Source organism: Pezoporus wallicus, unplaced genomic scaffold (assembly GCF_028554395.1).
Source record: "Pezoporus wallicus isolate ANWC-B61680 ecotype Strahan unplaced genomic scaffold, APGP_CSIRO_Pwel_v1 contig_11133, whole genome shotgun sequence".
Lineage (NCBI taxonomy): Eukaryota > Metazoa > Chordata > Aves > Psittaciformes > Psittacidae > Pezoporus > Pezoporus wallicus.
This window is the reverse complement of record NW_026636583.1, coordinates 1,582,255-1,597,455: the sequence shown is the minus strand read 5'-3', so window position 1 is coordinate 1,597,455 and position 15,201 is coordinate 1,582,255. Positions and strand designations below refer to the sequence as shown.

Sequence of the window (15,201 nt, the reverse complement as noted above, 5' to 3'; positions counted from 1 at the left end):
AGGCAGCTCAGGGCTGCTGAGACATACTCACTGCTTGAGACCAAGCTTCTTGCTGCTCCCCAGCTTGTGCCACCCGCCTGGCAGCTTGGGTGGGTGAATGGCTTGCTCTCAGGCTTGGTTTCCTGATGTGCTGCCTGCTCCCATTGGCATGAAAAAGACCTCAGGGTCAGGTAAAGCCAAATATTTCAACATCAAAATCTGAGACTTGCCCATTAGAAGGAGTTTATTTGCAAATACATTCAAGTGCCCGGCTGCCATTTCACAGCGCGTGGTCCCTCCCCACAGTCCCTCCTTGCTCAGTGGAGCCTCCTGCCCTTCCAGGAGTGGGACAAAAGTCTCCTGTGCTCATTCAATGGCTTCCATGACTTCCATCACGAGGGTTCGTGGTCCTGTCATGATGAGGCTGCTGATGGTCGGATAGTCCAGATGCAGCACGTACATCCCATTCACTGAGAACACAAACTGGCACACCTGCAGGGAGAGGAAGGGCTGGTTGCTTTCATCTGATGTCTTCATGGCACCTCCTGCCTGTGACTGACTACAGCCAGAGGCTGCAACACAACTTGCTATAAAAGCCTGTAAACCCTAAAGCGCTCCCACTCCATAAGCCACACTAATAATCACTGTGCTACAAGCACTATATCATAAAAGAAAGGCCAAAGGGATTTAGACTGTGAGCTAACAGAGAAAGAGACTCATTTGTGAGCAGTGGTTCACTTCACAGATGGAAATAAGGCACAATATTAACATCGAGCAATTTGGGAGCAAATGAGATTAGGTAAGGAGAAATTAACTGGGCTCTTGAGTAAATGAAGCAAATTCATCCACCCCCTTCCAATCCTGCCTGAAGCAAACAAGGAGTCACACTGCCTCTGAAGAATCCCATTATTCCAAATAGCTGTGTGACTTCAGGCTTACATCAGCTTGTAGAAATTACTCCTACACTGTTGGGGGTTTTATAGGGAACTGTGAAGCTCCACACTTCTTTCATTCATGCTTAAAACTCAACCCACAAAACCCAAACGTGCCTGGGTCTAAAATGAGCTTCAAGACCTCAATTCATTTCACCTGGGTTGGAAATACTGGAAGTTATTTAATGAATCAAAGCAAGGCATCAGCTTCAGGTTATTGAGCATTTATGTACATGGAAAAGAGCTCCATGAAGAACTACATCTAGCAGAGAAACACAAAACATTGCATCTCTGCTGGGACAGCAGGTGACTGGGGGTAAAGCTCTGCTCCTTCTGCTTCACTGGGGTTATGGGTGGTTACTGGGAATCCTCTGCTTTGTTTTTAGCAGCTCCAAAGCCTACCACAGGGACAGCTTAGTTTTGACAGGGTGTTTTCAGCTTCAGCTGCCCACAGGCACATCCAGCACTGAGCAACCACAGGCAGGGCACTTTGCCTGCAGAGAGCATCCTCCCCTCCGCCTCTCACAGCACTGCCAGAGCTCCATGTGCCGACTCAATCGGACTCATCTCCACTGCAGGAGGGGGGATTATCACAGAGGACGTGTTTGTGTTCAGCCCCAAAGGCTCCAACATGACTTAAGTCCTGCCTCCTGTTCAAGCACCATGAGTAGCGAGTACCTTCATCCCCGCAGCCGCGGCGGGTCCTCCTGGGTCCACTGCCTGGATGTGGCAAGGTCTTCCTCCTCGGACCACGAACCCCCAGCCCACTGCATCGCCCACAATCTACAAGCAGAAGAAAAGGGGTTTAAAAACCAAGGGGCAGGGTGAAGAGAGGAGACACAACAGTTTCTAGTGAGATGGAGATGGTCCTAACCTGTCATGGGTGGGAGAGAAGGGGCTGTGCACCCAGTGAGATGCAGAACCATAGATTAATTGCTCTCTGCAAAGCTTTCTGATTAACCTTTCCTGCCAGCAAGTGCAGAAGAGTGAAGCACAGGCAGCGTGAAGCTGAAGTGCAAGGCATGTACCAAGAGCACATTGAGAACATTTCCACAGCATGCACAAGGTGCCTTTTCCTTGGCACAGGGCAGCATTTCCAGGGTGGAAGTAGCCTGTTTCCTGTAATGCCATGGCCATCTGATGGGGCTAAAAGATAAAAGGAATTCCCCAAGGCCTTTGCACATCACCCATATAAATAAATAACAGCAACTGCACAGCTAAGCAGAAGGAAACGAGCCATGAAAGGCCCAGGCTGGCAGAGTTGAAGGGCAGGGCAAGAGCACTGAGGAGGAGAACGGACAGCACGTCCTCATACATGCCACACTGATCACCAGCTTTACTTTTCTTGCTCCTTCCCATCAATTCCCGCAGCACAGTTAATGTGGGAACCTGATCCACAGCTCCTCTGTAACCCTACTTGTGCCAAATCACTATGGCAAGGCAGCCCTCACATTTCCTACCCTGGACACTGGGATATTCCCCTTGTCAAAAGCAGGCAGGAAAGGGCTGAGGAATTCTGCATGAAACCAGACAAACACAATAGGATCTGCAGGGCAGAAACTGTCTTATTACATCCACACCCAGCGCCCACCAGCCCTGCCTTAACTGGTCCTACAGCTTTAGGAATCAATAGAGAAGCAACAGCCCCAGGCTCAGGCTGTCGGCAGCATCCTGGAGGTTCTGAAGCGTGGTTATTTTGTCCATGAAAAACACCCATCATAAGAAAGGCAGGAGTGGCCTTTGAGTGCTCCCCGATCAGTGCTTCTCCATCAGATGCTGATGGATCATGGCAACACACCTGATCTGCAGCAGGAACATTAAAGCTGTGCATCAATCTGGGTGACACAGAGGATGTCAAAGTCCCAGCTCTCACAAGACTTGTCAATGCTACAGTTTGCATGGAACTGGATGAAACACAAACAGGAGGTTTTCTGTCCAGGAAACATTCTCTTTCCCCATCTCCCCCTTACAATATACATGAAGCTAAAGCGGGGGCTCCACATGTTTTTACCCACAGGGCTACCTGAAGACACCAACCCAGTGAGGCTCACCAAGGATGCTGTGATGATGTGAAGTGCAATCAGAGTTTCAGCACACAGAGGTCAGAGCAGCAGAGAGAAAGCTATCAAAGAGACATCACTGAGCTCAGTGCTGCTGCATTAGCAATACCATCCGCAAGGGTCACTTACAGTCAGTGTTTTCTTGATGTAGGGGGCCCCAGGGGACAGGAGCTCTTCGTTGGTGACAGGTCTCTTTAACACTAGAGCAGAAGGTGACAGATCCTATCACAATCAAGGGTTTCATACAATCAAGTGCATAACAAGCAGCCTGGGGGTTAACACGGGCTGGAGAGCAAATGTTAGAACCAGCCACAGTGACTGCACACAGAAACCTTTGCATTCATCTCAATGTGCTCCAAAACACTCGCACAACATTCCACATCCAGCCTCAGAGGTGAGGCTGAACCTCTCTGCTTGCAAGCCACCACGCCAACAGTGACTGCATTTGGATCCGAGGCTCAAGCTAGCCTGTGCCATGAAGGAATAGGTGTGCAAGGATGGGGCAATGCAGGAGTCCACACCTGATTTGGGGTTGCACTCAGCCACGGGAGGGAACACCAGTGTTGGAGTAGTGCTGAAGTAGGGGTTGGAGTTTCCTGCAAGGGAAGTGATGCTGCTCCTTCGAACCGCTGAGACAATCTTGATCTCCTTGTTGGTCTGCACTGAAAGAGGCAGAAATAACAATGACCAAAGGAAGGAATAGAATGGATTCAAATAAGAAACTTCCCCCATGAGCCTGACCCACACCTGAAACGTGGGCACACTCTGAAGGTGGTATCTGGGCTTAGAAAGAATAGAACTAGCTTCAACGATCAAGAAGGGTAAGTACTTTTCCTGGGATGGGGAGCTGTGACGGAGACCGCCACCGCTCATAACATCCACTATAAACCATTGCAATGGGTGGGCACCCCACGGGAAGCCTGGAGGACTGCTGCCCCTCAGCTCTGGGATGCTCTACTGCAGTCCTTGCTTTGGCACCCCTCCGCAAACACATCCCAGTTACCAGAGAGAAAGCTGGTGTTGCCGGGCTCCGGGTTGAGCTTGCGAAGGCAGAAGGGGCTGTCCGGGCTCTCAGAGAGGGCACGAGAAGAGTTCTCATTGAGTAACTCTGTGAGACGGCGTCGCCGCCGAAAGTTGATCCAGAACTGGTAGAGGAGGTCACTGTCAAAGAAGTGATGCCTGTTGGAGACTAGGAGAGAACAGGGGAGGAGGGAGAGGCTGAGGGGCTGTGAAACATACGCAGTAAATACACCGAGGGACCCCGGTGAATTGCTTTTAATGCCCCTGTGTTCTACTGCAGGTTTCCTGCCTGTTTGAGGATGCTACCTGCAGGAACAGCAGGGCCACATCCCCAAGAGATGCCACCTCCCAGGGGTGCACCACTGAATCACAGCCCTTCATGTGCCCCTGTCCCAAGACATCCCGAGCACTCCCTGCCTTCTAAATGGGAAGGTTAATTCCTGCAGATGGGTGTGATCCCCAGCAAATGGAGCTGGGGATATCATCCATGTCGTATCCATCCATATCATATCCATCCATGTCATATCCATCCTCACAACCCAGCCCTCCAAACCCAGGGACGGGTCCCAGCCCCACAGCCAGCGGCTTTGAAGGAGTGAAGTGCAATAGCTCAGATTTCAACTTAAAGCCTTCGTGGGTGGCGGCAGATTGCTCTGATTTCAAAGGTCACCAGCTCCAAACATAGAACTAAAAGGCCCCATTGCCATCTCTAAGTGGGCACTTGACCAGCACTTGTTGCATGACATGAATGGGGATTTGTTCCTAGAACAGCTTTGACAAAATACGCTCATCTCTTGCTTTCCATCCCGGCTCCGGCCCATGGAGCTCACCGTGCTGGATGATCCCATGCTCCAGCAGCACCCGTCCCAGCTCCACCGCTTCCTTTCGGTTCTCTGCTTCTCCCTCCTGGACCAGCCAGTCGATCATCTCGCAGCCCAGGAAAGTCCTCTGGTACTTCACCGAGTTCTCCTCTCTCACCTTCAGGAATGACTCTTCCACACTCACCAGCCTGGCACAGAGGTGGGACAAGGCTCCCGTGATGCTCTATAGGGGAGCTGCAGGCAGATGAAGCAAGGCCAAGGGAAGCAGGCAAAGCACTACAGCCAAAACATTGCTGCCTGGGAGCAGTGGGGAGCGAGGGAGAAGTGCAGAGCTGCAGTGTAAATCTTCATCCCAACAGAAGAAACAGCTTCAGCTGAACCAGTTCGGCTGCGGCCCTCAGCTAAAGACCGCAGGAAAGCAAAGCAAACAACTGACTGCGTGCAACAATCCGAATGGATGGAGGAGGTGCGTTCCACAGGCTCGGTTTGCAGAGCATGGGAGAGCTGAATCCAGTGTGTCCACGAGAGGGAGCAGCGGGCTCGGCCGTGGGATGCGCTTGGATGTTCCCCGGTCCCGCGCTGCAGCTGCACAGCGAAGCAAAGCACAAGGGATGCACATCTGCAGAGGGGCAGGGAGAGACCAGCATTCACCAGGAACAATCCACACAAAGAAAGCATTCCCAGGAGCACCGGGAACGGCCACGGGACATGTCCATCCCAGCAAACTGCAGGCTGCACCCTAGTACTTCCCTGTATCAGATCCCAGAACTGGGTTGGAGCTCTCTAAAGCATCCCTGAGTTCAGAGCACGGCTCCTGCCCCAGCCCCAAGAAGCTGGCTGTCCTGGAGCTGTGACAAGGCTCAGGAAACAGCACTTCCCAATGCTATGGCATGGGGTACAGAGAAGGAAGAGAAAAGCCAGCTGTAGCTGTGGCTCCCATCTGCAGAGCATCAGCAGCAAGCGCAGCCAGCACAGCACATTCCCAGCGCTCACTGCTCAGGGTTGTGTTGCAGGGGAAGGGCTCACATACTTCTCATAAAGACTCTGTCCTCTCAGGAACACCTTCACATCCTTCGTGAGAGGGAAGGTCCCGTCATCCTTGCGGAAGCGGTACAGCAGCTTCGCATCCTTGTAATCCGAGTGCTCGTCGCAGACTGAAAGGAGTTCAGAGCAGGGAGAAGAGGTGGTGTTAAAAGGTGGAAGTTTGCATCTTCTTAACTCTGAAACCCACGATTCAGGTGTCACTGCAATTGGGAACTGAAAGCAAAAACCTTACGGGACAGTGCTCATAGGAAACCAAAGTGCTTTTGTTGTTTGAAGAGTAATAAGAGATAGAACAAGAGATTCAACCTCATCAGACCTTTCAGAGGCAGCACAATGATCCTCAGGAGATGATTACCATCTCCTGGATCCCAGCAAAGAAGAGGGCAAACAGTTTAGACAGCCCATTACAGAGCACTTAATGCTGCAGGTAACCAGCAGCCCTGCCTTGCAGGACTAACAAAACCAATGGGTCACAAGGCAAGCTGGAAAGTCAACTTGTGTGTCCTGCCAGGGCTTATCACTGAAGCAGGAGGAATGTGTCTGTGATAAGCAATCAAAGCAGCACTGGCACCCAGTCTGCACAGCTTTAATTATCTAATGGATTGATTGGAAACTGTGGGCTGGAGAGATGGGGAAACAACCAGGTTTGGGTGTTAATGGTTAACTGAGAACTCCCTGCTTCGGCTTTGTGCTTTCCTGATAAAGCACAGCAGCCCTTTATTTTTATCCAAGGCAGTTTAATGTAAAGGGCATTAACCTCGGCAAGCAGCAGATGGTAACAGAGTGCCTGCATTGCAGTGGTCAGAGGCAGCTATTTCTAGAGAAGAGGCTGCATTTGGTATGGTTGTCATCTGCCTCTGTCTCCCCAACTGCATCCTCTGCAACTACCGCCCAATCCAGGCTCATATCCCAAAGCTCAGCTCTAACCCTTCCCAACGAGGGCAGTGCTGTCCCAGCCCTGTTTGATAATCCAGGACTTTTGTTCCTGATTAAGCCTGACGATCACATGGAGAGCAGCAGTTCTTTGCCAATCTGAAGCCCTTGTTCCCTGTTGTTATATCAGGAGCAAGGGCTGGACCTTGGGAATCGCTCCGGAGCTCAGTGACAAGCACACACCACAGCACGTGGCCCGAGTTAATCCAAAACTGCCGAAAGTTCCAAATAATCTTTAAAAGGAAAAAAATGGCATCACACCCTTAAATCCCAAGTGAGGCATCCCTATAGGATTGCTGCAGCCCCACGTTTATAGGCACCGGATTACTTTTTGCTTCCAGCGATGTGGATTCCACACCCTTGCTTGTCCCACCTTAGCATGGATGGGGAAACTGAGCATCATTGGACTCTCATGGTAAAAAGAAACTGATTTCCCTGCAGATTTAAAGCATGTGTTATAACTCAGCTTCCCCTTCCACCCATTTCACTGGTGCAGAGCCCAAGTCCCTTTTCTTGGGGCACGGAACTGGAACATCCCCTAAAGCAACACAGATCCAACCCCATACAGCCTCCTGTCTGCCCATCATCTCCCAAGCTCTTCAGGAGCCTTCACCCAATAGAAAGGTCATGAACATGACCTGACCATGCCTCCATATCCCAATGGACAGACATGGTGATCAGATACACGGCGTCACACGATACATGATCAGATACATCAGACACCCACACACCGTGATGGATGATGTAATGGTCCATCAGCTTCTGCATGAGGCGGATGCCCGTCTCTCGGTCCGGTGCTTCCTTGTGGTCTATGAGCCAGTCTGTGAGCTCCTTTGCCACGAAGCAGTTTGGGTACGTCCGGAGGTGGTAACGTCGGTCCTTTATGAGCTTCCCATCATGAAGGCGAAGCCTAGAGAGAAACATTGAGCAGAGGTGGTGATACAGAGGAATTTGGGTCTAACAGCCAAGGCTGTGATCATTGGGAACTTCTGGCCAGCACCCAGTGACTTATAAATGCAACCAAACCTCCTGGCTTTGCAAGACTGCCTCACTCTTAGGAGCCCCTCCATCATCCCCTTGTCTCTTATCACTATGCAGGTCTTAGTCTGGACCGTACGTCTTTTTGTTCTAAATGAGCCTCTAAAATATACATGGCAGCTAACTGAAACTGAAGAAGAGCCAAAATGCAGGAAAATTAAACAGTAGACGTATATTTGTTATCTTGGCACAATTCTGCATCTAGGTCTCCTTTCCCATCACCATGAAAGCAGGAACGAGGATGCCCCCAGGATAAAGTCTTAGACACAGCTCAGGGTGGGAGCAGCAATGGGAGCTCTCATTTCTTCTGCATGCACCAGGCAGATCCCATGCACTACTACTGATCCATCTACCCACTAATCCAACAGCGGGCAACAGTCCTGACATTTTCTGCTTCAAACTGGGACAGACTGGGTCAGAGTTTACCAAAGCAACCACCATCCTGTCCTGAAAACCTTGATGTTCTGGCAAGCCTGTGGCCATGATGGAAAGATACATACGGGTGAAGGTTACTCAGGTGAGCATGGCTTTGGCTTTTAAAAGAACCTTTACAACTGAGCAAGCCACAAGGCACAGAGCTCTGCTGTGTTCAAGCCAAAGCCAACCCAACTTGGAAGGAGATCTGTCCAGGAGCCAAACTTTTGCCCTGTAGTCATGACTGCTCCCAAACACTAACCCTGGATAGTGCTCAGTGCATGCAGCAGGCTCAGAGATACCCATGGAACATCTCTGTGACTCCAGCACGTTTCTGGCTTCAGATTATTCATTTCAATTCAGTTTTGCCCTGGGCCAGTCTACTTTACAAAGGCAGCAATCACTGCAGCCTCGCTTCATACGGAGCCTCAAGTCATAGAATCATAGAATAGTTAGGGTTGGAAAGGACCTTTAGATCATCTAGCCTCTATTCTTTTTGAAGGAGTTACGTGGACAACAGTTTCAGGCACCATGAGAGGTTTTAAACACCCTAAAAATCTATCAGATAACAACAGATAATCCGTTATTGCAGGGGTTACAAATAGTAGGGTCTCAAATGTCGTTTGTTGGGTGAAGAGTTAGTAACTTGTTGTTATAATTAATGCTTAGGCTACTACGAGCCAATATAACCCTAAACAGGTAATTTCAGACCTCCCTGGTAACTAAAATCCTAACCCAAAGGCTGAGGCAGAACCAGCTCCTGGCCTTGCCTTTGCCAGACCTCCCTCCAATACTGATGTTCATATCCAATATTTCACTCTCTTCTCCTGGAAGCCTCATTCCCACAATTCCACACATGGATTTTACCTGAAGCGAGCAGCCCACAGGCAGCTGCCTGCTATTTTTAGGGATTTTAGCTTTTTTCCCTTCCTTTATTTCATGGTCCCCTGTCAAAATGTAATCAGACACAGCCAGCAGCAACTGCAACAGGGAGGCTCCCACTCTTCCATTCCCCAGCTACGGGAGAAGACAAAGTCATTTATTACATCCTTTATTTCCTTTGTGATCACAAGCCAGATGCCACCTTAGAGGCGTGTTTGGTAGAGATAAGACATGTAGCAAGAGCACTCTATGCCTATCAAGAGTCTGCAGAACTCTATAAAGACTATATATGTACATACATATGCATATACACACACGCATACTCGTATCCTCACCCACAATAGCACACAGACCATAATCACAAGAAGCCTGAATAGAAACTGGTTGAGAAAACGCTATTTCCCCTGTAGGGTTTTTTTTTCCACCACGTTTCAGAACACTGCATAAAATGCACAGATCTTGTTGGGGTGGCAGAAAGAACAGAAAAGAAAACTGATTTTCAGTAAATAATGCTACTAAAACCCAGGATTATTGTTGGTTTAGATGCACGTATTCTGAAGCTATTCCTTTGGGAACAATTGCAGGACAGGGATGAAACACTCAAGCACCTCTGGAGCAGCAGTGCTATGGTCCTTGATGGGCTGCTCTGAGTTAGAGCCCTCTTGCTGCAGAGCTGGGGCAGGGAAGATGCAAAGCTCCAGTGTCCTTATGGGCTTTTCCCTCTCCTCTTGTTTACTGATTCCCATCCACTACAAGGAGGCCAGTTTATCCTTCAGACACTGAAGGACATAATGCTGGCTGTGGAACTGACACCCTCTACAAACCAGCCCCTATGATGCTGCAAAAGCAAAGCCGGTGAAAACCAGGGGTTCATAATTGTGCTTGCAGATTGAGAAGATACAAGGATGCACAATGCAATATTATGAGGGTTCCAGAGGCCAAAACCTACCTCATGTACACAGGAGTCCTTCAAAGGGGGGGAGGGAATAAGAAAGGCAGAATAATTCAAGGACAAAATGCTCGCTGGAACAGGAGAATTGACTCTTGCGAAACACTCCTCGCTTGGCAGCAGTGAGCTGCTTTCACATGCACTGGATAACCAAACCGTTCCCCTGTCAAGGCCACTCCAAGGACGTCATTACTCATCCTGCGTAACCTTGTTGAAAGGGAGAATCACAGCAGTGTAAATAGAAGAGGAGATCCAAACAAAGTAAAACGAATCACAAACCCCCAGGGAATGGAGTTGAAATCACTGCAGCCCTTTCAGGCACAACTGCCCTTCTCCTGTGGTAGAGCAACATCTTCCCAGCAGTGTTATGGGTGTCCACTGCTGGAAAGCAACCCAAGGAGCTCCTCTCTTGGCCTATTCCCATCATGTAGTTTCAGAACAGTCTGAATTGGAGCATTTGCCAACGCAAAGGGATTTCTTGTATTGGGAATTTGCTATTTTACTCTATTGTAACTGCACACAGCCAGAGCAACCCCTGAAGCAACAGCTACTCTGCACCAAGAACACACACATGGCTGCTTGGAGCAGGAATGTCTCCCTAGGATGCTCTCCATCACCTCCTCCCCATGTAAACAGACCCTGAGCATCTCAAATGCCAAGGTGGGATCTTTCAAGGATATTAACTGCACACTCCCCCAGCAGTTAAGAGCAAACAAACGGCCCTGGAAAGATGCAGGACCCAAAGGGCCTTTTCTATTCCTTTCTTTACAGCAAAATAACCCCAAACAACCCACCCACCAAACAATTCAGTGCTCAGTGAAAGGCAGCAACAGCCACAGCAGCCTGTCTGCACAATACCTGCTTGGAGGGCACATTCAAGCTGCAAATAGGCTCAGCAATGCCCAGTTTGATGCACTCCCAGTCTGCAAAAGCACCAGTATATTCTAGGGGAGAAGAGGGAGCTTTGCAGACCTTTGCAACCCAAAGTGCTTCAGAGAAGTTTTGCTTTCCTGCTTGTATCTAAATGCATGTGTAGGAAAACAAGACAAATCTGAGCAAGAAATCCCAGCAAGCAGCAGTCTCCTTCCCTGTCCTCACTGTCCCCAGCACTGAAAAGTTAATAATGAGCTTTTTAAGGTCATTCTGATCATAAAGTCTTGGCTTCTGAGTATCATCCATCAGGTGACTGCCACATGGAGCAGTGTCCCACGACTCCTGCAGGGAGACATCCGCACTTCAAGAGATCCAAGCTCACCAAAGAACCACCAGATCCATCGTGGACCAAAGGCTTTTGGCCGGGAACGCAACCTTTGCCATGGTCAATCGCATACTTTTAAGTGAGAGCATCAAAGCATCAAAGCGTAAGCACTGTATTTACCAGTGTCCCTGAGCATCCAAATACAACACTGGGCACCTTTGACACTTGCAGACAGTGGCTGAGATCAGAGTTCTGTTCTTCCCAGGAGAAAACTTCCTTCTGCTCTCACGTTTTCTGCCCAAGACATACATTTACCAAGTATATTTTCTGTTTAAGAGTGATTAATGCAGCTCCACAGAGCTATTAGACAGCAGCTGCTTCACTTGACCATGAGGGATATACCCAGCAGAGAATACACAGAGCAACTCAGGTTACAGCAGGGTATGAATTCAAAGCTCCAGAGTATCTCGGTGCAGATAAGCCATTTGTTGCAATTAGGAGCGATTAATTACAGAATGCCACCCAGGAACACACAACAACCCCCAGTAAAACCAGTGTGATCTTCATGGGAGTTTATAGGTCTGAAAGAAAAACACCAGCAGGAGATGACTGGAAGAATGAGCCCAAAACAACAGCCCTATGAAAGCCAAGACCAAACTATCAGTGGCAATTATCTCCATCTATCTGTTGGGGAGAAACTCAAGCCCCAAACCTCCTCTTCCCCACTCCGCTCCATGGACCAGAAAGCAGCATCCCCATGGATGTGAAGGGACCCTGGCCAACCAGCATCCCAAAGCACAGTCTCTCCTCGGTTCCTTTAGGCTCTGTTTTGTTCCCAGCCATCCCCACAGAGCATTCCCTTGCTTGTGCAGCTATTTCTGGCTGGGAAACGCATCCTGACACTGAACACTCATCCTTCTGGCCAAAGCAAACTCAAAGGGATTTGCAAACTTGCTGGGAAGCCAAAGAACTGTAAAGATGGAGCAAAGGTTTGTTTGATTGAACACACCAGAGGGGAGGCAGGGCAGGAAGCAGAGGACAGGGAACAACAAATGTTTGAGGGTTTATGTGGCTACAACAGCGTTACTTGCTGACCGAGGCTTGCAGAGCCAGGGCAGATGGTGAGGCTCTTTTACAGGCTTCTTTATTCCTTACCTGGGGAAGGAAAGGGGAGCACAACACCGAGGTTCAGCCTTGCCCTGTCTGCTGCTGTCTGAGTCATCGCACAGCCTCTCTGCCTCAGTTTCCCCTACTGGGCATCCAGGGACATTCAAATCACAAACTCCTCACCCACCAGGCTCTAAGATCCCTGAAACACAACAGAGTCAAGCACTCAGCATGCTCGGCATCACTCAATTCTCCTTCCAGCCAGAGGAGCTGCAAGGGAAGCAGGAACCCAGCAGCAAGTTGGTGTCCATCCCTTCACCTCCCTCCTTCCAGTCTTCCTGCACTGGGAACAGGCTCCTGCCCAGACCAAAGCAGATGTGGCTGCCCTGTGCCCAGCCACAGGACCCACCCCTCCATCACTGTGAGCACTGGGTGCTCTGGGGTCCTTCCATGGCATGCAGACCCAAACAGAGCTGAAGGTGAGAGCTGGGTGACATCCATCTGCTCCTCTCCATGCAACCAAGAGCTTGAGTGTTTCAGGAGCAGGTCAGGGGCACGAAGCAGTTGAGGCTGCCCCAGGGCAGATCAGGTCTGCTCCTGGTGCTCTGGTGTTTGCAAAACAGCACCAGTCTCACAGCATCACGGCTGTAGCACACACCAGCCTCTGAGGTGAGGGATCTCGCCTCACCTCTCCACTTGTAGGTGCTTCCTACCCCTCCTACCACCCTCCCAGCAGACATAACCTGCATTGGGTTCACCCTGGGGTAGCAAACTGAACCGCTCGCTCCTATTCAAGATTGCAACAGGCTTGGTCTGAAAACTCCTAGATTTTGGGAGCTCCCCAACCAGGAAGCCCCAGGGCATTCCAGATGCGATGGGGGAAGGATGGGTACCCCCAAAACTACACACATTGTGTGTTTTCTGCTCAACTTCACCCCAGTCACACTGATGGAAAGATATTGCCTCCCCTCACAGATCTCGCCTTCCTTCAGGCTTTAGCATCCTTTTTACAGGCTCAGGATGCATTCACACTAAGGAGTGAAGTTTCCAGACAAATACTGGGAGGGGAAAAAATGAATTACTGTTGTTTCTCAGAAGCGTGTAACATTAGCACCATGCTTATGAGAACTACCATAGTGTGCAGGATGCTGGGAGAGCTCTGTTCACAACCACATTTATTATACCCACTTCTCCTCCCTGCAGCCACAGCCACCAAAGGATGGGAAAATCCTAATTTCACCTCTCTTGCACTGTAACTAAAGCGATGCACATCACCCACATCAGCTGCTGCATCTCCTCAGCAGTTAAATAGAAGGATATATAGGGAAGTTAAGTTCATTCTCAAAGCCTCACTTATAATGTAGGCTCCAAATCCTGCGAAGGCAGAAAGCTGATGCAGCCTCCAGCCCCAACACAGCTTTCCCAGTCGCTGCATGAGGAAAACACTTAATTTTGGGAGCTAGGACAGTAATATTAGTGAAAGGCAACAAGCTGGAAGTGTGGCTAAACCATCACTGTATCCTGACAATCCAGCCGCTTTGGACATCAGCTGTGTTTCCAAGATGGGGCCTTAATCCTTAGTTGGATGTTATCAATCCCAGTACAAATAACAAAGCTAAAGCTAACATGACTCACTGAGAATGGACAGCAGAGTGGCACTGAGCTAATATTAGGAGTCTGATGCTGTCACACTTGGGCTCTGGGCTCTCTACGTTATTCAAGGATATAGTTCCTATTTCTCACACACATCTCAAACCAAAGCAGGGCAGCACCAGATGCAAACAAGCAAACCCTGCTCAAGAGCTAGAAAAGCCCATAGGTGTATGCTTAGAAGCAAGGGGGGGTTCTGACCCCAGGTACACAAGGAATGTTTTCTCAGCCACAAAGGTTTTCTTGCATAGAATATATTCCTATATTCATAAGAAACAAACCCCCAGAAGCTGCACAAGAACTGGGGCTATAAATATATGGAAGTTGGGTGCCCCCGCATCAGGTTCTGCACTTGAGGGAAGACGCAAAGGGAACAAAAACCCCATTGCCATCAGAACCCTGCTGGTAGTCCCCTGGAGGTGAAGGGCAGGAGATGCCCTGAAAGGAGCAGCGGGATGAGGAAACACGGGAAAGGACCTGGTTCACCACTGGGTTGGTGGGTGAAGGATCAGCGGATACTGGGGAGCGGGGGAGACACCAGCGATGGGGGGAAGAGGTTGCTCAAGGATAAAGCTTTGAGCCTCCTGCTAAAGGGGTGCAGCCCTGCCCCAGCCTGGAGAGCCCCATCACCTCCTACCTCAGCTGCTCTCCAGCAATCATCACCTCTGCCCTGTAGTGCTGCTCCGTGGCTTTCTTCTTCAGGCTGCTGCTGAGGCTCTCCATGCCGGGCTGGAGCGGGGGACATGCGCCGGGGGCCCCGCGCATCCCATGGGATGCGGGATGAGGAGATGCGGTCCCCCAGCGTGGTGCCCAGCCCGGCTGGCAAGGTGCAGCCTGCAGCTGCTGGCTCCAGCTCCCTGCTTCTCCTTCCCTGTCTGTGGTCTCTGGAGGAGGAGCCTGCTGCAATCTGATCCCGGCTTTCCTGGTTTCTCACCCCCTCGCATCCAGCCGGGCTGCAGCCGGGAGCAGGGAAGGTGCAGGTCTGCTTCCAGGGCACGGGGTCCTTTTGCTTGCTCTGTCTTGATGACTCCAGCAGTCTCTGGCCATGCACAGGCTGTGCGATGAGTGGTTTGATTACCAGTAAGGTGGACAAAGCACTTCCTTAGGCTGTGCCTTCCCCATGAAGGGTTCAAGATGTGCCATTCCCCAATGCAAGCCATGGGGCTTGTTCCCA

The 15,201-nt window shown here is 50.1% G+C and overlaps 1 protein-coding gene across 3 annotated transcripts; it reads right to left on the bottom strand.

The window, feature by feature from the left end:
• Positions 1 to 183: 183 nt before the first annotated feature.
• On the bottom strand, positions 184 to 14,948 carry LOC130594779 (DEP domain-containing mTOR-interacting protein-like). Of its 3 annotated transcripts, none has more exons than XM_057400937.1 (9): positions 14,665 to 14,944; positions 7,521 to 7,699; positions 5,843 to 5,966; positions 4,822 to 5,000; positions 3,975 to 4,160; positions 3,493 to 3,633; positions 3,101 to 3,171; positions 1,590 to 1,694; positions 184 to 471 (listed from the first exon to the last, which is right to left on the bottom strand). In XM_057400937.1, exons 1-9 carry the CDS (start codon positions 14,790 to 14,792, stop codon positions 346 to 348), a joined length of 1,239 nt encoding a protein of 412 aa, XP_057256920.1. In that variant the 5' UTR covers positions 14,793 to 14,944; the 3' UTR covers positions 184 to 345. The 3 variants fall into 3 exon arrangements, with proteins under 3 accessions (XP_057256920.1, XP_057256921.1, XP_057256922.1); XM_057400938.1 differs by lacking the exon at positions 14,665 to 14,944 and adding an exon at positions 12,787 to 13,061; XM_057400939.1 differs by lacking the exon at positions 1,590 to 1,694 and having other exon boundaries at positions 14,665 to 14,948.
• Between the last annotated feature and the right edge of the window lie 253 nt (positions 14,949 to 15,201).